This window comes from Cydia amplana, chromosome 9, assembly GCF_948474715.1.
Source record: "Cydia amplana chromosome 9, ilCydAmpl1.1, whole genome shotgun sequence".
Classification (NCBI taxonomy): Eukaryota; Metazoa; Arthropoda; class Insecta; order Lepidoptera; family Tortricidae; genus Cydia; species Cydia amplana.
The window spans coordinates 2,896,802-2,918,935 of NC_086077.1; the positions used below are offsets into that span (position 1 = coordinate 2,896,802).

Here is a 22,134-nt window from a genome sequence, read left to right on the forward strand (position 1 = left end):
CGTCATACTAAACTATTATAAATTCCTTTGTTCCAATAAAATAAAACACTATTTTTATTAGACACATACCTATTACAATTGCAAATATTTTACATATTCTGTCTTTATCTTTAGGACACGTGTGGTACTTAAAATTGTAGGCATTCTACTACGTACATAAGTACTATACGTCATTAGTTAACCATTTACCATATAAATACTTATATATGATTATGGTATAAATACCCACTCAAAAAACAACGAATATAATTTGCGGAGCTCAACAGCAATGTCATTTTCAGTCAAATACTGCATCATATTCTTTGTTGTTGCTTACGCAGTGGCTAAAGATTCCTTTCATCCACTCTCCGATGAGTTCATATCTCTGATCAACTCAAAACAAACCTCTTGGAAAGCTGGCCGAAACTTCCCATTGGACACTCCAAGTGCCTACATCGAGAAGCTAATGGGAGTCATCGAGGATCCATTATTTTCTACGCTGCCCCCCAAAGTTCATGACGCTGACCTGATAGCAAGTCTACCGGAGAACTTCGATCCGAGACAGAAATGGCCTAATTGTCCAAGTCTAAATGACATAAGAGACCAAGGATCCTGTGGAAGCTGCTGGGCCTTCGGAGCTGTAGAAGCTATGACTGATAGAATTTGCACTTACTCGAATGGCACAAAACAATTCCACTTCTCAGCTGATGATCTGGTAAGTTGCTGCGAGTTTTGTGGATTCGGCTGCTATGGTGGTATTCCGTCAGCGGCGTGGTTGTACTGGGAATATATTGGCATTGTGTCTGGCGGGCCTTATAATTCGTCGCAAGGTTGCAGGCCTTATGAGATTCCTCCTTGCGAGCATGGCGTAGATGGAAACAGGCCGAAATGTCAAGGGCATCATGACACACCTGACTGCGTAGAGAAATGCGAAGCTGGTTATAATGTAGAATATGCTAAAGATAAGCATGAAGCAAAACTTGCTTATTCCGTTAGCGGAGAAGATCATATTAAAGCGGAATTGTACGCTCACGGCCCCGTTGAGGCTGGGTTTCAAGTATACGAGGATTTCATTCATTACAAGAGCGGAGTTTATTCTTACACATCAGGGATACTTAAAGGGGGTCACGCTATCAAAATCTTGGGATGGGGAGTCGAGAATGGAAAGAAATACTGGTTGTGTGCTAATTCGTGGAACAGTAATTGGGGTGATAAAGGATTCTTCAAAATTCTGCGAGGTGAAGACCACTGCGGGATCGAAAGTGGAGTTGTAGCCGGGGAACCTGATTTAGACGGATTTAAATAAAGATTATAAACATGCCTGGTTGTCTTTTGGCAGAAATTGTTTTATCTTATGTGAATAAATCTTATAAAATAAATATGGCATACAATCATCAGGACCTAAAGGTCTGCTTTTATTGAAACACACGTGAAATTACCCGCAAGGCTATTTAAGCGAAGCTTCACACATATCTTACCTACTAAATTCAGATTCCTAAATACTAAATCGTAAAGTACCTAACCACGTTCAGTAACCAGTTTTAATAGCCAAACATCCGTGGGATACAGACACATTAAATATATTCGGGTCACTCACGCGTTTTCGACTTAAAATATGTGGGTTACCCGTTTTAATATATTTAAAGATTAACAGTGTTGACAGTAAGGCTAAGGCAAACATTTCACCGTCTCCTCCCCTCCTTAATTCATCATTCATTCCTAACCTGGGGGTAATTACCCCCGTGGGGGTAAAACTGGTATTTTACGGGGGTAATAAGCTAACCTAATATAATAATACAACAAACGTACACGTTTTATTTTTATTACCATTGGGAGGAGGGGTAAAATCAGGTTCCCTAGTTAGTCATAGGGGTGACCAGACTGAAAAGGTTAGGAACCACTGATCTAGCACAATTAGATTGCCGTGTTCCGTTTATAAAATCAGTTTGTCCTCCCCACTGACCGGATATCTTGACTTTGATTGTACATAATCATTCAATGGTCCCATTAAACTTGCGGGAGGCAGGTTTATTCTTGATAACATTGCGATCGATAAAGGAAAAATACCTAAAAATAATCTAAAGCAAAAAAACAACGGGTTGCACTCCGGGAGTGCCGACAGAAGTGAAAACTCAATGACTAGTCCAAAATGTCTGCAGCACTATGTATAATTTACCCATCCTCCTTTCTATTGAAAAACTTTAGTTCCGAAATTGCTGATGGCCAGTGCATGAGCTTAAATTTGTAGCGTAAATTGTTTAAAATTCGAATAGAAATTGTAAAGTTAAGTACCTTGCAAACCTCGCATCTAAATATATTTGGTTATGATATTTTGAGTTTTATTCACCAGTACTAGAGTTCACGTTTATTAGCGATTTCATCAAGATCTAGCTTTATTTAATTATATTTGAGTGATATAAAGTTAGAATGTAACTGTGAGATCCTCGTATTTCAGCCCGTACAAGATTAGAACCTTTTTCATGTAATGTCATTGAGTTTTTCTTTATTGATTTAAATGCCATCTAAACCTTACGGTCACGTGATCGCCTTACGCTGTCTCGAGTTTATAATTTTTTCCGCACCTCGAAAAGTGCCTAGCGCCGCTAAAGAAGTTTTCACTTCAAAAATAACTGACTTCACAAAACAGTCAAAAGGTCCGGTTGATCCACATATTACGTCACAGCCCATCTCAGATTCTGACTTGTTTTCATGTATTATTTTTATGGTTTTTATCTAATGTTTATGAAAATGACTGAAGGACTTGTATCCATGGCCATGTTTTTTTTTGAAACCTGATTTGTGGATTATGGCATTGCATCTGTCAAGTTTCAAATCGGTCCCGTCGTCTTCAAAAAATCGGACAATATACAAAAGCAAAATTAAATGATTACCGCCTTTTTGTTGGTTTATAAGTGCATGATGGTTATTAATACGTTCAACGTTACGTTATATTCAACGTTAAATATAACATACGAGGGGCGTTCAAAATATTCTCGGTATTGATATCTTACGACCTCTTCTAAAATTTCTTTCGTTACTGGCCGCTAAGGTTTATTCATTGACATTAAAAAAAAGTATAATTCGAACCGAGATGGTCTTTTGTTTTTCTGCAATTGCTGAACAAACATGAACATCATGTGCGAATTGACAATGTTAACTAAATTCATAGAATTAGAATAGACAAGAACAACTGTCAATCTTCAAAAGTGCGACCAAAAATGAAATGCAAGTGTGTGCGTAAATTGTCTATGTGAGATCAAAAATTGTGATGTCATTTTATAACATATTAATAATCTGTCGGTGTTTGATTGCTTTATCGACTACTTTTTCAAATGTGTTATTTTAAACGTTAAAATTCTACGACATTATGATGTATAAAATAACACCTGCACTGCGTGTGCTATCAAAATCGTTACAGCCTTATCTTAGTCTAACTCTTACTGTGTTGGAAAGTGAAGTTTAAATTTACTGCTAAACATCTGCACCTTCAAAAAGGTATAGCAATCATTATTTGAAGTCGGTTATAAAGGTTAATATCTTAATTGGGAGAATCAACTTTTTCTTGTCACTCGTTGCCATGGTTACGTTCCCCTGGATCACTCTTTAAAACCTGATTTTTAGGCATTTAAATTCTCCAAACACGCTTTATTGTGAAACTTATAAACCCTTTCCATTGAGGGTCGTCTACCAAGCGTGTCAGAAGGTGGTGGACAATGTCTTCTAACAAACTATGCTACTATTGTCTCTTGGGTGACCGGACAGAATAACAACAAGAAATAGTTGATCCACCCAATTATGTCTTGTGAAGAAATGATTACATAGATAGGTAGCTATTAATATACCGACAAGTTATCGATACTGTCATCTGAACATTTTGTCAAGCCCTAGCGTAAAGTAACAGTTTATGTTTTTACACAAAATATTTTAAATTATTGAGTAATATGATAAAATATTAGCACACAAAGGAAGAAAAACTTATAATCAACTGTATAAACCGGCTTCTTACACTTTTTATGCTGTTAATTTGACAAAATATCGTTAAGAAAATTTCGCTCGGAATATCATTATTCCTCTGAAATGAATATTTGCTAGGTTTATTTGGCCCCGTGACACTGAAATCCGGTACGCTACAAGACACTATCTTCATTGTATTAGTTTATCAAATAGTTTTCTTCCGAATTTGTGTATATTTTTCAAATTGAAAATTATGGTGATACGCTCTTGGCCGTCCGCGGCCGTCGTCAAACTCAAAAATGGTCACGTTTTCTCATTTGTAGTCTGACTCTTTCGCACTCATGCGATGTTCATATACGTGATGGCTTCCCTTTTGCACACTTCAGCTGTCTGTCAAGCGCGAGCGCGACAATGACAGGTCTGTGACTAAATTAGAACATCGATGCGTGATAAAATTCTTGACAAAACAGGGTAAAAATCAAAAAACCATAAAAGAGGAAATGGATTGTGTTTACCGTGAGTCTGCTCCTTCTTTATCTACCATTCAAAAGTGGTCAAGCGAGTTTAAACGCGGAAGGGAGAGTATTGAAGATGACCCTAGACCTGGCCGGCCTGTAGTAGCTACTTCACAAGAAAATATTGATAAAGTGGAAAAACTTATATTGGAAGATGGTCGAGTGAAGGTAAAATCTATAGCACAAGTAACCAATCTCTCTATTGGTACCGTACATGATATTATACATGACCATCTTAATATGTCAAAAGTAAGTGCAAGATGGGTTCCGCGAATGCTGACTCGGCTTCAAAAAGACATGCGTGTAGCTTGTTGTTCCGATTTTATTGACCTGTGCGGTGAAAATCCTGATGAGGTGCTGCAAAGAATAGTTACTGGAGATGAAACCTGGGTTCATCATTATGACCCAGAGAGTAAACAAGAGTCCATGCAGTGGCACATTAAGGGTTCAGCTCATCCCAAGAAGTTCAAGGCTCAGCTGGCAAGGTCATGGCCACGATATTTTGGGATTGTGAAGGAGTATTACTAATCGATTATAAAGAAAAAGGTGTAAATATCACAGGACAGTACTACGCTAACATTCTACGTCAATTAAAGGATGTAATCAAAGAAAAGAGGCGAGGAAAGTTAACCAAAGGTATTCTGCTTCTGCATGACAACGCCCCCGTCCATACTGCTCATATTGCCAAGGCAGCTATTGTTGAATGTGGGTTTAAAACTGTTACTCACCCACCGTATAGTCCGGACTTAGCCCTCAGCGACTTCTTTTTGCTCCCCAATCTTAAAAAGGATCTGCGTGGAAATAAATTTTCTGACGATGAAGCATTGAAGGCGGCAGTGGAGGAGCATTTTTACACGAAAGATAAAATTTATTTTTACGAGGGATTAAAAAAAATAATTGATCGATCTTTTAAGTGTATGAACATAGGGGGGGAGTATATTGAAAAATAAAAATATCAAACTTTTCGTACTTGTTTGTTTTCATTCTCATACCGAGAATATTTTGAATACCCCTCGTATATTATGTTTAGTTGTTTACCTACATTTCTCGTCTTATTGTAAAGTAAATGTAAACAGATATAGACGTCGACTGTACAAGTCGGCAGTAAAAGTAACTTAATTAGGCCCCTTTCCTTGGTTATTGATGACTTCTAGTGTCAGCGACCTCTCTCAGCTCATGATTAACATGATAATAGCTGGAATTTGTTTTCATAATGTCGGTACTATTTATAACAAGACTTACATAAGTGGACCTTATATCTTTCAACTAAGGTTTAGGTATGAATGGACAATTAAAAGTGTCGATGGTACATGTACAATTATTAGCTACATTATCTTGACCAGCACGGTAGGCATTTGTGTTCAAAGATTAAAGTTTATTTATTTGCGCATTTTAGACCTCATTAGCTTCAAGATACAACAAATTTTGTTACTAATGAGATTAATTCACTAATCTTTATTTGACTTCAAAATTATTTGCGACAGTGACTTCACGGTGATTTCGGTGTCTAAAATGAGCGTTTCAACACGCAACTGAAATTGTCATTTAAAATTGTACTAATTGCAGCCATGTCACCAATAATCATTTAAAGATGTCGAATAAAACCCCCAATTTGAAGCCTAGCAACGTTTAAACAGGAAGCGAAGCATTTCCTAATTATGACATCCGGGAAAACGGAAGTCACATTGTTTATTACAGGTACGTAGGTAAGATATAATCAAAGAGTAAAGTAAGTTAGTTGGAATCATGAATGATTATTGATTAGTGATTGTGCGGCTCATAAAAATGTAGCATAAAGTGTATCTTTTTTTTTCGCAACAACGCACTGGAAGGTCTGGAAGTTCTGCAACATACCTACTGAAACTATCAAAACCTTTATATTTATTTTATCTACCGGATTATTAACACGCAATATAAATATTATATTAGAATACAACGCAGTCACCGTAACATGATAGGGTACGCTAAGAAACAATTGGAAAACTTTCCTTTTAAACATACATAACCCTAACCTATCTCTGGGAGCAGTTTCGTTTTTACGGACAGCAAAAATATATTAAATACATTTTTTTTAAAGTACACCGGTATAGGTCAAAAATGAAAATAACTATACTCTCGGTCCGAATTCTGCATAGGGTAAAAGTGTTCTTAAAACAATACATGTATGGTTTACAACTCTATACCTACTATGGACTATAGACTCTATACTCTAGTTTTATACACATTAAAAACTAAATCTTCACGCCGATCGACAAAATAAATATAATTTCATAACAATTACAACTGTTTGCATAGTACTAAATAACTTCGCGTAAAAGTAAACATTCTAGTCCCCGACTAATTATTTCCGAGGGGCAAAACAAATGTTTGCTAATCGTTGTGGAGCGTTCGACCGGAATCTCTGTTAGCTTTGCTTATTGATAGACCTAGCTAACCTTCGACATAGGTTAAGCATCGCCCCTATCAACCCGTGTACTCACTGTAATTTTAATTTGTGTAGGTGAGTCAAACGTATGGGGCCCGTGTGAATGTGAACAGACCGTCCGTAACGACATCGGAGAAGACTTGAGCGACTCAAAATATCCTTAATTTTTTCACGTCGCAATCTCTATGCAATACCTATTTCTGTGTATCGTTATATTCGTTAGCTTTGTAGACCAGTACGTGTCGCTTCTTACCATGAATCTAGTATTAAACAACTGTACCGATATTCGGAACCTAAAGTAATATATTGAGAGTGGCAACACTGTAGTTAGTCGTATTGTCCTTTTCTAGCATATACGTCCATCTCTCTCCCACACCCCCACCACTTCAGGCAGTTGCGTTTGACAATTTTGACAGTTAGAAACAAACGCAAATTACCTCATTGGCTTGCTGTTTTTCCATCTGGAAGGTCGTGAAGCTAAACTGCTGGTGAGTTTTTGAATTTGTACCCCAGTTTAGCTGACTATATTGAAAAACAGTTTCTAACGGCTTTTGCCGTTCGAAATAAATATTTAAATTTAGTTGTCCGTTAAACTATCTAGCAAATAAAAATGATCCGGAATAGTGATGTGCAAGTGTTTTCAAAGGCTGCCTGCGCGCACCGTGGCTATGCCAATGAAAATACTAAAACACATGGTAGAAAACACATCGAGCTGGTAAAGCGTGCACGTGTCACCATTATAATTTAATTTTATTAAGTCTCTTCCGAGTCTTGTTAGTTTAAATCTTTGTGTGTGTATAATAACGGTTGAAATTATATAATACTTAAATGGTGATGTGTGGAGGTATACCCTTTCAAGTGATTTGTGTTTTCGAATACGTATGGATCGGATAGTTAATACGTGTTACGTAGAACCTACGTATTAAGGTAGAAGCTTATAGACGTGTAGGTTTTTTATCTGTCCAAGTATCTATCAGCAATTTATCTTTTTATCCCGTTCCGGGTTAATATAATATTGCAAAATAAATTTTTTGGTAATAAACTTGCTGATAAATAACGTGTACCCGAATAGGAGTCGATATTTCCGCTCTAAGGGACACAAGGTAACGAACAAACCTACATCGCAAACATTGCATTTATTTTTGTGGAAAGTGAGTACTTCGGCAGTACATAAACTTAAATCTGACTAGACATAGAGAGAGATTAGCATGGCTCTGCGCAAGAATGACATGCGATTTCGTGAAGTATTTCACTCTGTATCTATCAACTTATATCTCTCCAACTAGATCTTTGATTTATGTAGGTAGGTACCTACTTAAATATATAACTTAGCAGGTACTTACAGCTTTAAAGGTTAAGGAAAAGAACTCTTGCATGTAGGTGCTATATGTGCTTGTGTTATTTTGAATTTGAATAACTTGATTATTAATTATATACGTAACTACATATAAGAGGGTCAATTCTTAAGCCTACTTACCTACCTACATAAATAGTACACTTAAATTAAACGTTTCAAATAAAATCGGAAGCCTGTGACATGGAAGGGCATTAACGATACGGGAATCTTTAGATTGATTCATTGACGAAGACGCATGGTTTGGTTCATATTGTCAAATTATATTAGTTAACTGTAGAGTTAAAGTTTAGTTTTGGCAAATCTGCGCGTCACCGTGAATGACACTTTCTAAAAGTACCTGTTAAAGCCGGCGTAAAGCCTTTCACCTTGTCGAGCAAGGAACCCGTAACTTAGGGAATATTACCCATAAACTCAGGGTATTTGATTTGAATGATACTTATTCTTAAACTTACGTTTGTTATGGTTCCACCTGCTAAGGTGCGCCTAAGAGAATCTTTTATTCGTTCACAAACTAACGTCAAGTTATTTGTGATGAAACCAATATATTATGTACCTATCTAAACCTGCGCAAGGCTGCCATGTTTACACCTGCGTAAGGTGTGCCAAAAGAATCTTTGATTCGTTCACAAACTAACGTCAAGTTATTTGTGATGAAACCAATATATTATGTACCTATCTAAACCTGCGCAAGGCTGCCATGTTTACACCTGCGTAAGGTGTGCCAAAAGAATCTTTGATTCGTTCACAAACTGACGTCAAGTTATTGATGATGATATTATAACCTATGTAAGCCTGCGCAAGGCACGTCAGACATATTCACAGAAATATAAATGATATGGTCATAACACAGGCGTGCGAGTAGACCACAATCACAAAAATATTACAAAGATTAAGTTGTAAATATCTCTTTTTAGAGAAAGTAAAAATGGTTTAAAATAATGTTTTGGGTAAAAATCAGTCGAAATAGGCAAGGCTTCGTTATTAGAGTTTTCATTTTTGTTTACCAATCTATTTCAAGGGTCCCGAACACCCTATTGGCTAAACCCGAAATTGGGCTAATTAACTATGGTAAAAGTGAAAACTGCTTTCCATTTACATAACATTTCTAAAATTATAATAGGTAAAATAAAAACCTAAGATTCCAGGCCTATCTCGACTCATTTTTATTTTAAAGATGAAAAAAATTTGCACCCTAATATAAAATTGTGGTCTGGAGACGCTAAGCCTCATAACTTGGGTGGCATAGATAATACTAAGAGATTTAGTCACCTAATTTCGACTATAAGCCCAGGCAGAATATTGATAATTAGAATAAGGAGTGGTCAATCCTCCAAGGTCCATACAATCTGTGGACTCTAATTAAATCAGGCTCGGTAAGCTCACGACACGACAGAGCTTACGATTCCATTCTGAAATAAGCTATGTTTACAATATATATTACCCATGGTGTGAAACAAACAGCCTGCTCAAGGTGTACAAAGGGTCCGTTTAACGGCCCTATAAACATCTACAAACCTTTGAAGTCTAGGCCTGCTACAATATGACAGACTAGAAATAAATACATATGATCCCAATGTAAGAGCAGCTCACAGTTGCATAAATTATATTTGGCTGGAGAGCACTTGTCTTTCAGTTAACATGTTTACGAGTTACCTATGTACACGACATGACCAAGGTTACCTACCTTTTTACATAATTATTATATCCCTGACTGCCATGGTATATTAGGAAAATTATCATGTGCTGGCGGTGCTGCACAAGCATGTTTGAAATAAAATATACAAAACTGGCCTAACGGGCGTTTATGAATTATGTATTTTACACCCTTGTGTCTGTATTGTGACCCTGGAAGTTTTAAACCACCTGTATCGTAAGTGCTCCTATGCACGGATTAAGTTTATAATAAACTACCCATGCCCTAACCTCAAGGGCAAGTGCTTCTATGCACGGACCAGATACTGTTATCACTTATTTCACTTATCATGACTTGTCATAGTTTGATACTAAACGTTTAATAAATTTAAGACCGTGGAATGTACCCACTACAAAAGGTTTTTAAAAATAGTGACTGAATGGTTTGCACGAACGGTTCTAGCAGAGTTTCTGGGCGGTCACGTCTAGGGCATGACCCTCTAGTTCTCAATTTATACAAAATTATAGCATTGTGATACTGTTCGCTTTGCACAATAAAATAGGGGAACAGGAGCACGCCTTGTGAAAAGGCGAAGCTATTTTGAAACGCAAACCTTTCAAAAATAGATTGAAATATATAAATAATTATGTTTTTGGTGTGGAACATGTAATTGTACACCCAAACAAATGCAGTCATTTATTATATGTTAGCAAAACTCTGCCAAAGTGTTAGTCTGTCTCTACAGTGTAACCTGAAGGCATGAATGCACATGAATCTCTTGAAACATGGTGGATTAACTAATTTACACCCCGTCTGTGTCTTGCTCCTACCAAATCCACAAGTTGAGGACCTCAACCTATCTAGGCACCCTTCTTGCTCGAGACCTGAAAAAATAATCTCATGCAGTCAAGTGTCGGAAAACCAGGTCCACACTCTTAGCACTACCGTGAATATATCTAAGAAGTCTGTATACTGCCTTCCAGGAGGCGGGATGTTAATAGACTAGCCTATATAGTAGGCCAGAGATATAGTATACAAAAGCACACTGGCCCAAATCCAGTAATATTATATGCACTTCAGAATACAAAATAATTGACTATTCTGCGTATATTTGATATCAAAAAGTTACAATTACCTACCCTTAGGTCATAAGGAGGATAAATATACATAAATATCAAATATATTCGACAAAGTGTTGACCATTGACAGAAGTTGAAGTGTTGGTCATTGGATAAAATAGAGGTTCCTCTTAAACGGCATCTGCGCTGTTGGCTTTGGGCCCACGGGTGCCCGGCAAAAGGTCGGGGACCCCATGGTTCCGCACAGTTATTGCAAATAATGTAAAATCACAAAATAAACACAAATTTTCATTTTGGTTAAAAACACATATGCGATGAGCTAAGGTTTCGAATTAAGTACCTTATTCTTAATCTGGAAAGAGAAGACTGAATATTCAGAATTAAGCTATGTCTATGAATGGTTTACATAAATTAAGCCACTTTAGCGTTCAGAAACAATCAAGTTTATGTCTACTAGTAGGCACCAGATAAGGTAAACTACTCATACTGCATATATAGACAATAATGAGTACAATTAAGGTCACTTGATGATAGCTAAACATGAATATAAGCAGAATGAGCTGCACCTATACAAATATCATTGATAAAGCTCTGTGGCAATTCTACATTTACCATTTGAACGCCAAGAGCACCAAAAAGCGTCGTAACTAGTGCCCACATGAGTATTATGATATGGCTTAAGCTCTCAAAGTAACCTTCACAATTTTAAGTAAGGTTTGTTTAGGTCCATTAGCTCGCGTTCGCGTTAGTAAAGCGTACAAACGATTAAATGCATTTTATAGCTATAACCAAATAAATAGCTCACACTGGCTCACAATCATTAAAAGAATTCAGTAAAATCATTAAAAGTATTCCCTATGACATTTTATTAAGTACCTACCCAATATTAACTTTGTGGGTAGTGATAGTGATATAACGAATATTTAAAATATTCGTCTACTTAATCCTGAGGGATTCTGGAAATAAGAAAGGTCTTGTCCTTGTTATATCCTGCAACTGCTTACCTTACTAGATAATTATTATCAAACTTGTCAATAATTGGGAGTTATAAATAAAAACTACTCGAGTACTTTATGATTTTTATCTTTTCATATTTTAATTACATCACTCCATATCACAGATGTTGTATGCTCCCTGAAGAGTAGACTGACTTATCTTCTTTTACATAGTCTCACATACATATAATTAAGTACTATAGTATTAAGTACCCTTGTGGTGACTCACTTATTTTCGTTGAAAATGTATAAGTACCTACATTAAATACGTATATAAAATGGAAAGTTAGTATCATAATATAATGGTATATAAAATTGTATGCTTTACTAAATACCTCTCTCCTCACATGTATTAAAATAAAGGGTGTACTACATAATTAATTAATTAATTAAACACTCCTAATATAATAATATTACATATACATAATATGTAAGTACATGTATAATCACATTGGCTTGGCGTCTTCCCACCACCAGGCGATAACAAACACGTCTCAATATATTACTTTAGGTTCCGAATATCGGTACAGTTGTTTAATGACAGCGTTTTACACAAAAATAAAACGCTAATTAAATAACTTACCATATTCGGAACCTAAAGTTTTAATCCTGCCTGGTGTAAATATGTATAATTTTGAGACAATGAGGTAATTTGCGTTTGTTTCTAACTGTCAAAATTGTCAAACGCAACTGCCTGAAGTGGTGGGGGTGTGGGAGAGAGATGGACGTATATGCTAGAAAAGGACAATACGACTAACTACAGTGTTGCCACTCTCAATATATTACTTTAGGTTCCGAATATGGTAAGTTATTTAATTAGCGTTTTATTTTTGTGTAAAACGCTGTCATTAAACTGGATTGGGCATGAGTGGTGGGGATAACTGACAGAACGGGATAGTCGTATGTATCTTTCAGTAGGAGTAGCAGCGAAAGCGCTATTGTTTGTCCTTGTCACAGTCTCACATTTTTTTTTATTCCCCACCATAAATTAGTATGGATTATGGTGGGCAACAAATAAATTCGACCAATCATAGCGTCGCATTGCGTATGTTTTGTCCCTCACCTTCTATGCTTCTTACTCATAATTTAAGTCAGGTCACCACTGAAAACTAGCGCCACGGATGAAGTGGAGTGGGGATCCTATTTTAGCATCCAATGTTTTTTATGTGTTCATGTCTTTTTTTTCTTTATGTAGGTACTATGTTGTGGCATTAAATGTGGCATTAAAATTGTACTAATTGCAGCCATGTCACCAATAATCATTTAAAGATGTCGAATAAAACCCCCAATTTGAAGCCTAGCAACGTTTAAACAGGAAGCGAAGCATTTCCTAATTATGACATCCGGGAAAACGGAAGTCACATTGTTTATTACAGGTACGTAGGTAAGATATAATCAAAGAGTAAAGTAAGTTAGTTGGAATCATGAATGATTATTGATTAGTGATTGTGCGGCTCATAAAAATGTAGCATAAAGTGTATCTTTTTTTTTCGCAACAACGCACTGGAAGGTCTGGAAGTTCTGCAACATACCTACTGAAACTATCAAAACCTTTATATTTATTTTATCTACCGGATTATTAACACGCAATATAAATATTATATTAGAATACAACGCAGTCACCGTAACATGATAGGGTACGCTAAGAAACAATTGGAAAACTTTCCTTTTAAACATACATAACCCTAACCTATCTCTGGGAGCAGTTTCGTTTTTACGGACAGCAAAAATATATTAAATACATTTTTTTTAAAGTACACCGGTATAGGTCAAAAATGAAAATAACTATACTCTCGGTCCGAATTCTGCATAGGGTAAAAGTGTTCTTAAAACAATACATGTATGGTTTACAACTCTATACCTACTATGGACTATAGACTCTATACTCTAGTTTTATACACATTAAAAACTAAATCTTCACGCCGATCGACAAAATAAATATAATTTCATAACAATTACAACTGTTTGCATAGTACTAAATAACTTCGCGTAAAAGTAAACATTCTAGTCCCCGACTAATTATTTCCGAGGGGCAAAACAAATGTTTGCTAATCGTTGTGGAGCGTTCGACCGGAATCTCTGTTAGCTTTGCTTATTGATAGACCTAGCTAACCTTCGACATAGGTTAAGCATCGCCCCTATCAACCCGTGTACTCACTGTAATTTTAATTTGTGTAGGTGAGTCAAACGTATGGGGCCCGTGTGAATGTGAACAGACCGTCCGTAACGACATCGGAGAAGACTTGAGCGACTCAAAATATCCTTAATTTTTTCACGTCGCAATCTCTATGCAATACCTATTTCTGTGTATCGTTATATTCGTTAGCTTTGTAGACCAGTACGTGTCGCTTCTTACCATGAATCTAGTATTAAACAACTGTACCGATATTCGGAACCTAAAGTAATATATTGAGAGTGGCAACACTGTAGTTAGTCGTATTGTCCTTTTCTAGCATATACGTCCATCTCTCTCCCACACCCCCACCACTTCAGGCAGTTGCGTTTGACAATTTTGACAGTTAGAAACAAACGCAAATTACCTCATTGGCTTGCTGTTTTTCCATCTGGAAGGTCGTGAAGCTAAACTGCTGGTGAGTTTTTGAATTTGTACCCCAGTTTAGCTGACTATATTGAAAAACAGTTTCTAACGGCTTTTGCCGTTCGAAATAAATATTTAAATTTAGTTGTCCGTTAAACTATCTAGCAAATAAAAATGATCCGGAATAGTGATGTGCAAGTGTTTTCAAAGGCTGCCTGCGCGCACCGTGGCTATGCCAATGAAAATACTAAAACACATGGTAGAAAACACATCGAGCTGGTAAAGCGTGCACGTGTCACCATTATAATTTAATTTTATTAAGTCTCTTCCGAGTCTTGTTAGTTTAAATCTTTGTGTGTGTATAATAACGGTTGAAATTATATAATACTTAAATGGTGATGTGTGGAGGTATACCCTTTCAAGTGATTTGTGTTTTCGAATACGTATGGATCGGATAGTTAATACGTGTTACGTAGAACCTACGTATTAAGGTAGAAGCTTATAGACGTGTAGGTTTTTTATCTGTCCAAGTATCTATCAGCAATTTATCTTTTTATCCCGTTCCGGGTTAATATAATATTGCAAAATAAATTTTTTGGTAATAAACTTGCTGATAAATAACGTGTACCCGAATAGGAGTCGACGATATTTCCGCTCTAAGGGACACAAGGTAACGAACAAACCTACATCGCAAACATTGCATTTATTTTTGTGGAAAGTGAGTACTTCGGCAGTACATAAACTTAAATCTGACTAGACATAGAGAGAGATTAGCATGGCTCTGCGCAAGAATGACATGCGATTTCGTGAAGTATTTCACTCTGTATCTATCAACTTATATCTCTCCAACTAGATCTTTGATTTATGTAGGTAGGTACCTACTTAAATATATAACTTAGCAGGTACTTACAGCTTTAAAGGTTAAGGAAAAGAACTCTTGCATGTAGGTGCTATATGTGCTTGTGTTATTTTGAATTTGAATAACTTGATTATTAATTATATACGTAACTACATATAAGAGGGTCAATTCTTAAGCCTACTTACCTACCTACATAAATAGTACACTTAAATTAAACGTTTCAAATAAAATCGGAAGCCTGTGACATGGAAGGGCATTAACGATACGGGAATCTTTAGATTGATTCATTGACGAAGACGCATGGTTTGGTTCATATTGTCAAATTATATTAGTTAACTGTAGAGTTAAAGTTTAGTTTTGGCAAATCTGCGCGTCACCGTGAATGACACTTTCTAAAAGTACCTGTTAAAGCCGGCGTAAAGCCTTTCACCTTGTCGAGCAAGGAACCCGTAACTTAGGGAATATTACCCATAAACTCAGGGTATTTGATTTGAATGATACTTATTCTTAAACTTACGTTTGTTATGGTTCCACCTGCTAAGGTGCGCCTAAGAGAATCTTTTATTCGTTCACAAACTAACGTCAAGTTATTTGTGATGAAACCAATATATTATGTACCTATCTAAACCTGCGCAAGGCTGCCATGTTTACACCTGCGTAAGGTGTGCCAAAAGAATCTTTGATTCGTTCACAAACTAACGTCAAGTTATTTGTGATGAAACCAATATATTATGTACCTATCTAAACCTGCGCAAGGCTGCCATGTTTACACCTGCGTAAGGTGTGCCAAAAGAATCTTTGATTCGTTCACAAACTGACGTCAAGTTATTGATGATGATATTATAACCTATGTAAGCCTGCGCAAGGCACGTCAGACATATTCACAGAAATATAAATGATATGGTCATAACACAGGCGTGCGAGTAGACCACAATCACAAAAATATTACAAAGATTAAGTTGTAAATATCTCTTTTTAGAGAAAGTAAAAATGGTTTAAAATAATGTTTTGGGTAAAAATCAGTCGAAATAGGCAAGGCTTCGTTATTAGAGTTTTCATTTTTGTTTACCAATCTATTTCAAGGGTCCCGAACACCCTATTGGCTAAACCCGAAATTGGGCTAATTAACTGTGGTAAAAGTGAAAACTGCTTTCCATTTACATAACATTTCTAAAATTATAATAGGTAAAATAAAAACCTAAGATTCCAGGCCTATCTCGACTCATTTTTATTTTAAAGATGAAAAAACTTTGCACCCTAATATAAAATTGTGGTCTGGAGACGCTAAGCCTCATAACTTGGGTGGCATAGATAATACTAAGAGATTTAGTCACCTAATTTCGACTATAAGCCCAGGCAGAATATTGATAATTAGAATAAGGAGTGGTCAATCCTCCAAGGTCCATACAATCTGTGGACTCTAATTAAATCAGGCTCGGTAAGCTCACGACACGACAGAGCTTACGATTCCATTCTGAAATAAGCTATGTTTACAATATATATTACCCATGGTGTGAAACAAACAGCCTGCTCAAGGTGTACAAAGGGTCCGTTTAACGGCCCTATAAACATCTACAAACCTTTGAAGTCTAGGCCTGCTACAATATGACAGACTAGAAATAAATACATATGATCCCAATGTAAGAGCAGCTCACAGTTGCATAAATTATATTTGGCTGGAGAGCACTTGTCTTTCAGTTAACATGTTTACGAGTTACCTATGTACACGACATGACCAAGGTTACCTACCTTTTTACATAATTATTATATCCCTGACTGCCATGGTATATTAGGAAAATTATCATGTGCTGGCGGTGCTGCACAAGCATGTTTGAATTAAAATATACAAAACTGGCCTAACGGGCGTTTATGAATTATGTATTTTACACCCTTGTGTCTGTATTGTGACCCTGGAAGTTTTAAACCACCTGTATCGTAAGTGCTCCTATGCACGGATTAAGTTTATAATAAACTACCCATGCCCTAACCTCAAGGGCAAGTGCTTCTATGCACGGACCAGATACTGTTATCACTTATTTCACTTATCATGACTTGTCATAGTTTGATACTAAACGTTTAATAAATTTAAGACCGTGGAATGTACCCACTACAAAAGGTTTTTAAAAATAGTGACTGAATGGTTTGCACGAACGGTTCTAGCAGAGTTTCTGGGCGGTCACGTCTAGGGCATGACCCTCTAGTTCTCAATTTATACAAAATTATAGCATTGTGATACTGTTCGCTTTGCACAATAAAATAGGGGAACAGGAGCACGCCTTGTGAAAAGGCGAAGCTATTTTGAAACGCAAACCTTTCAAAAATAGATTGAAATATATAAATAATTATGTTTTTGGTGTGGAACATGTAATTGTACACCCAAACAAATGCAGTCATTTATTATATGTTAGCAAAACTCTGCCAAAGTGTTAGTCTGTCTCTACAGTGTAACCTGAAGGCATGAATGCACATGAATCTCTTGAAACATGGTGGATTAACTAATTTACACCCCGTCTGTGTCTTGCTCCTACCAAATCCACAAGTTGAGGACCTCAACCTATCTAGGCACCCTTCTTGCTCGAGACCTGAAAAAATAATCTCATGCAGTCAAGTGTCGGAAAACCAGGTCCACACTCTTAGCACTACCGTGAATATATCTAAGAAGTCTGTATACTGCCTTCCAGGAGGCGGGATGTTAATAGACTAGCCTATATAGTAGGCCAGAGATATAGTATACAAAAGCACACTGGCCCAAATCCAGTAATATTATATGCACTTCAGAATACAAAATAATTGACTATTCTGCGTATATTTGATATCAAAAAGTTACAATTACCTACCCTTAGGTCATAAGGAGGATAAATATACATAAATATCAAATATATTCGACAAAGTGTTGACCATTGACAGAAGTTGAAGTGTTGGTCATTGGATAAAATAGAGGTTCCTCTTAAACGGCATCTGCGCTGTTGGCTTTGGGCCCACGGGTGCCCGGCAAAAGGTCGGGGACCCCATGGTTCCGCACAGTTATTGCAAATAATGTAAAATCACAAAATAAACACAAATTTTCATTTTGGTTAAAAACACATATGCGATGAGCTAAGGTTTCGAATTAAGTACCTTATTCTTAATCTGGAAAGAGAAGACTGAATATTCAGAATTAAGCTATGTCTATGAATGGTTTACATAAATTAAGCCACTTTAGCGTTCAGAAACAATCAAGTTTATGTCTACTAGTAGGCACCAGATAAGGTAAACTACTCATACTGCATATATAGACAATAATGAGTACAATTAAGGTCACTTGATGATAGCTAAACATGAATATAAGCAGAATGAGCTGCACCTATACAAATATCATTGATAAAGCTCTGTGGCAATTCTACATTTACCATTTGAACGCCAAGAGCACCAAAAAGCGTCGTAACTAGTGCCCACATGAGTATTATGATATGGCTTAAGCTCTCAAAGTAACCTTCACAATTTTAAGTAAGGTTTGTTTAGGTCCATTAGCTCGCGTTCGCGTTAGTAAAGCGTACAAACGATTAAATGCATTTTATAGCTATAACCAAATAAATAGCTCACACTGGCTCACAATCATTAAAAGAATTCAGTAAAATCATTAAAAGTATTCCCTATGACATTTTATTAAGTACCTACCCAATATTAACTTTGTGGGTAGTGATAGTGATATAACGAATATTTAAAATATTCGTCTACTTAATCCTGAGGGATTCTGGAAATAAGAAAGGTCTTGTCCTTGTTATATCCTGCAACTGCTTACCTTACTAGATAATTATTATCAAACTTGTCAATAATTGGGAGTTATAAATAAAAACTACTCGAGTACTTTATGATTTTTATCTTTTCATATTTTAATTACATCACTCCATATCACAGATGTTGTATGCTCCCTGAAGAGTAGACTGACTTATCTTCTTTTACATAGTCTCACATACATATAATTAAGTACTATAGTATTAAGTACCCTTGTGGTGACTCACTTATTTTCGTTGAAAATGTATAAGTACCTACATTAAATACGTATATAAAATGGAAAGTTAGTATCATAATATAATGGTATATAAAATTGTATGCTTTACTAAATACCTCTCTCCTCACATGTATTAAAATAAAGGGTGTACTACATAATTAATTAATTAATTAAACACTCCTAATATAATAATATTACATATACATAATATGTAAGTACATGTATAATCACATTGGCTTGGCGTCTTCCCACCACCAGGCGATAACAAACACGTCTCAATATATTACTTTAGGTTCCGAATATCGGTACAGTTGTTTAATGACAGCGTTTTACACAAAAATAAAACGCTAATTAAATAACTTACCATATTCGGAACCTAAAGTTTTAATCCTGCCTGGTGTAAATATGTATAATTTTGAGACAATGAGGTAATTTGCGTTTGTTTCTAACTGTCAAAATTGTCAAACGCAACTGCCTGAAGTGGTGGGGGTGTGGGAGAGAGATGGACGTATATGCTAGAAAAGGACAATACGACTAACTACAGTGTTGCCACTCTCAATATATTACTTTAGGTTCCGAATATGGTAAGTTATTTAATTAGCGTTTTATTTTTGTGTAAAACGCTGTCATTAAACTGGATTGGGCATGAGTGGTGGGGATAACTGACAGAACGGGATAGTCGTATGTATCTTTCAGTAGGAGTAGCAGCGAAAGCGCTATTGTTTGTCCTTGTCACAGTCTCACATTTTTTTTTATTCCCCACCATAAATTAGTATGGATTATGGTGGGCAACAAATAAATTCGACCAATCATAGCGTCGCATTGCGTATGTTTTGTCCCTCACCTTCTATGCTTCTTACTCATAATTTAAGTCAGGTCACCACTGAAAACTAGCGCCACGGATGAAGTGGAGTGGCGATCCTATTTTAGCATCCAATGTTTTTTATGTGTTCATGTCTTTTTTTTCTTTATGTAGGTACTATGTTGTGGCATTAAATGAATGTATTTTTTTCTTCTTCTATCTTATTAATGATGATAATGATGCGTTCTTCCTTATTAGAGTTATTAGGAGCGTCTTGAGTATATACCTACTGAAAAGATAGCTTTGTTTGCTAGCTGTACGCGTAACCTTCGACATAGCGATCAAGCATCGTCCCCTATCAGCCCGTGTAGGCACACGCACACATTCCTATCGGTAACCGAGCGTAACCAAGTCGAATGTTAACCCAAATGAAAGTTAAAGTGTAAAAAATCTGTGTGCTTAGAGATCGACTGTCATTGATGAAGATTTCCTAAGCCCTTCTCAATACATAAAAACCTTACCTACGTTATCTCTGTTGACAACGATGATGCATCTCACTATTACGAGCACTTTTCGTAAGACAAAAAAGTGTGCAAACGCTTCATTACACATTCCTTATTCCTAATTAAAAATGTCACCTTTCTTTTTGAGACCCTAAAAAACTTTGTTATTCAGAGATTACGTAAAATTTCCAGATAAGACTTTTTTTAGACTGTCTTGACTGGTTCATCTGAACGTTCGACTCGACTGTACATGAGGTTGGAATCTCACTGTAACCGTTTGTACCGACGCAATTACACGCGACGCGAGCAGCGCTTGGACCCACTCGCATATACGTCTCGCACGCTCGTCGCTCCCCTCAGTCGGCGGTTCTCGCTCCACACCGCTTCACGTACCACATCATGGCCGCCATCGCGGTATTCGCCGCGCTTCTCTTCACCGCCTTCGCTTCGGCGATGAGCCCGCTTCACCCCCTCTCCGACGAATTCATAGTCCTCATCAACTCCAAGCAGAACTCTTGGAAGGCCGGCCGCAACTTCCCACTCAGCACCCCGCTGGCACACATCAGGAAGTTATGCGGCGTACTCAAGGATGACGCGCTTTTAACGCTCCCCGTGAGGGAACACGACGCCGATCTCATCGCGAGTCTGCCGGAGAACTTTGACCCGAGAGACAAATGGCCCAATTGCCCGACTTTGAACGAGATAAGAGACCAAGGATCCTGCGGAAGCTGCTGGGCGTTCGGAGCCGTCGAAGCTATGACTGATCGCGTCTGCACCTATTCTAACGGTACGAAGCATTTCCACTTCTCTGCCGAAGATATGCTAAGCTGCTGCCCGATTTGCGGCCTCGGCTGCAACGGCGGTATGCCGTCTTTAGCTTGGGAATACTGGAAGCACTTCGGACTCGTATCAGGTGGCTCGTACAACTCTACCCAAGGTTGCCAGCCTTACGAGATCCCTCCCTGCGAGCACCACGTCCCCGGCAACAGAATGCCTTGCAATGGCGATTCGAAAACGCCCAAATGTGTCAAGAAATGCGAAGCCGGATACGACGTTGAATACGGTAAAGACAAGCATTACGGTAAACACGTGTTTTCGGTTAGAGGCGGCGAGGATCATATCAAAGCGGAGCTGTATAAAAACGGTCCTGTTGAGGGGGCGTTCACTGTATACGCAGACTTGTTGAATTACAAAAGCGGGGTGTATTCGCACACGTCAGGAGACGCGCTGGGTGGGCATGCAATCAAGATCTTAGGTTGGGGTGTGGAAAACGGGAAAAAGTACTGGCTCATAGCTAACTCGTGGAACAGCGATTGGGGTGACAACGGTTTCTTCAAGATCCTGCGTGGAGAGGACCACTGCGGCATCGAGAGCTCTATTGTGGCCGGTGAACCGGCGTTAGATGGATTATAAGTTTAATTAAGTTGCAATTACTCGTATTACCAAAGAAAATGTTGATTAGATTTAATTTGGTACCATGCAATAAATATTTTTAGTATAAAA

The 22,134-nt window shown here is 37.2% G+C and overlaps 2 protein-coding genes and 2 non-coding genes across 4 annotated transcripts; all 4 read left to right on the forward strand.

Annotated features, from left to right (window-relative positions):
• Positions 1–251: 251 nt before the first annotated feature.
• Positions 252–1,289, forward strand: LOC134650650 (cathepsin B-like). The gene has a single exon (XM_063505581.1). The coding sequence runs from the start codon at positions 269–271 to the stop codon at positions 1,283–1,285; it is 1,017 nt and encodes a 338-aa protein (XP_063361651.1). The 5' UTR covers positions 252–268; the 3' UTR covers positions 1,286–1,289.
• Positions 1,290–8,028: 6,739 nt separating this feature from the next.
• LOC134651276 (U6 spliceosomal RNA) lies at positions 8,029–8,132 on the forward strand. Its single transcript, XR_010097096.1, has one exon. It is a non-coding gene; the product is annotated as a U6 spliceosomal RNA (small nuclear RNA).
• Positions 8,133–15,198: 7,066 nt separating this feature from the next.
• On the forward strand, positions 15,199–15,302 carry LOC134651277 (U6 spliceosomal RNA). The gene has a single exon (XR_010097097.1). It is a non-coding gene; the product is annotated as a U6 spliceosomal RNA (small nuclear RNA).
• Positions 15,303–20,937: 5,635 nt separating this feature from the next.
• LOC134650896 (cathepsin B-like) lies at positions 20,938–22,134 on the forward strand. The gene has a single exon (XM_063505833.1). It carries the CDS (start codon positions 21,031–21,033, stop codon positions 22,042–22,044), a length of 1,014 nt encoding a protein of 337 aa, XP_063361903.1. The 5' UTR covers positions 20,938–21,030; the 3' UTR covers positions 22,045–22,134.

Excerpts from the sequence above, each read along its gene's own strand:
- LOC134650650 (XM_063505581.1), top strand. The coding sequence starts at position 269 with ATGTCATTTTCAGTCAAATACTGCATCATATTCTTTGTTGTTGCTTAC.
- LOC134650896 (XM_063505833.1), top strand. The coding sequence starts at position 21,031 with ATGGCCGCCATCGCGGTATTCGCCGCGCTTCTCTTCACCGCCTTCGCT.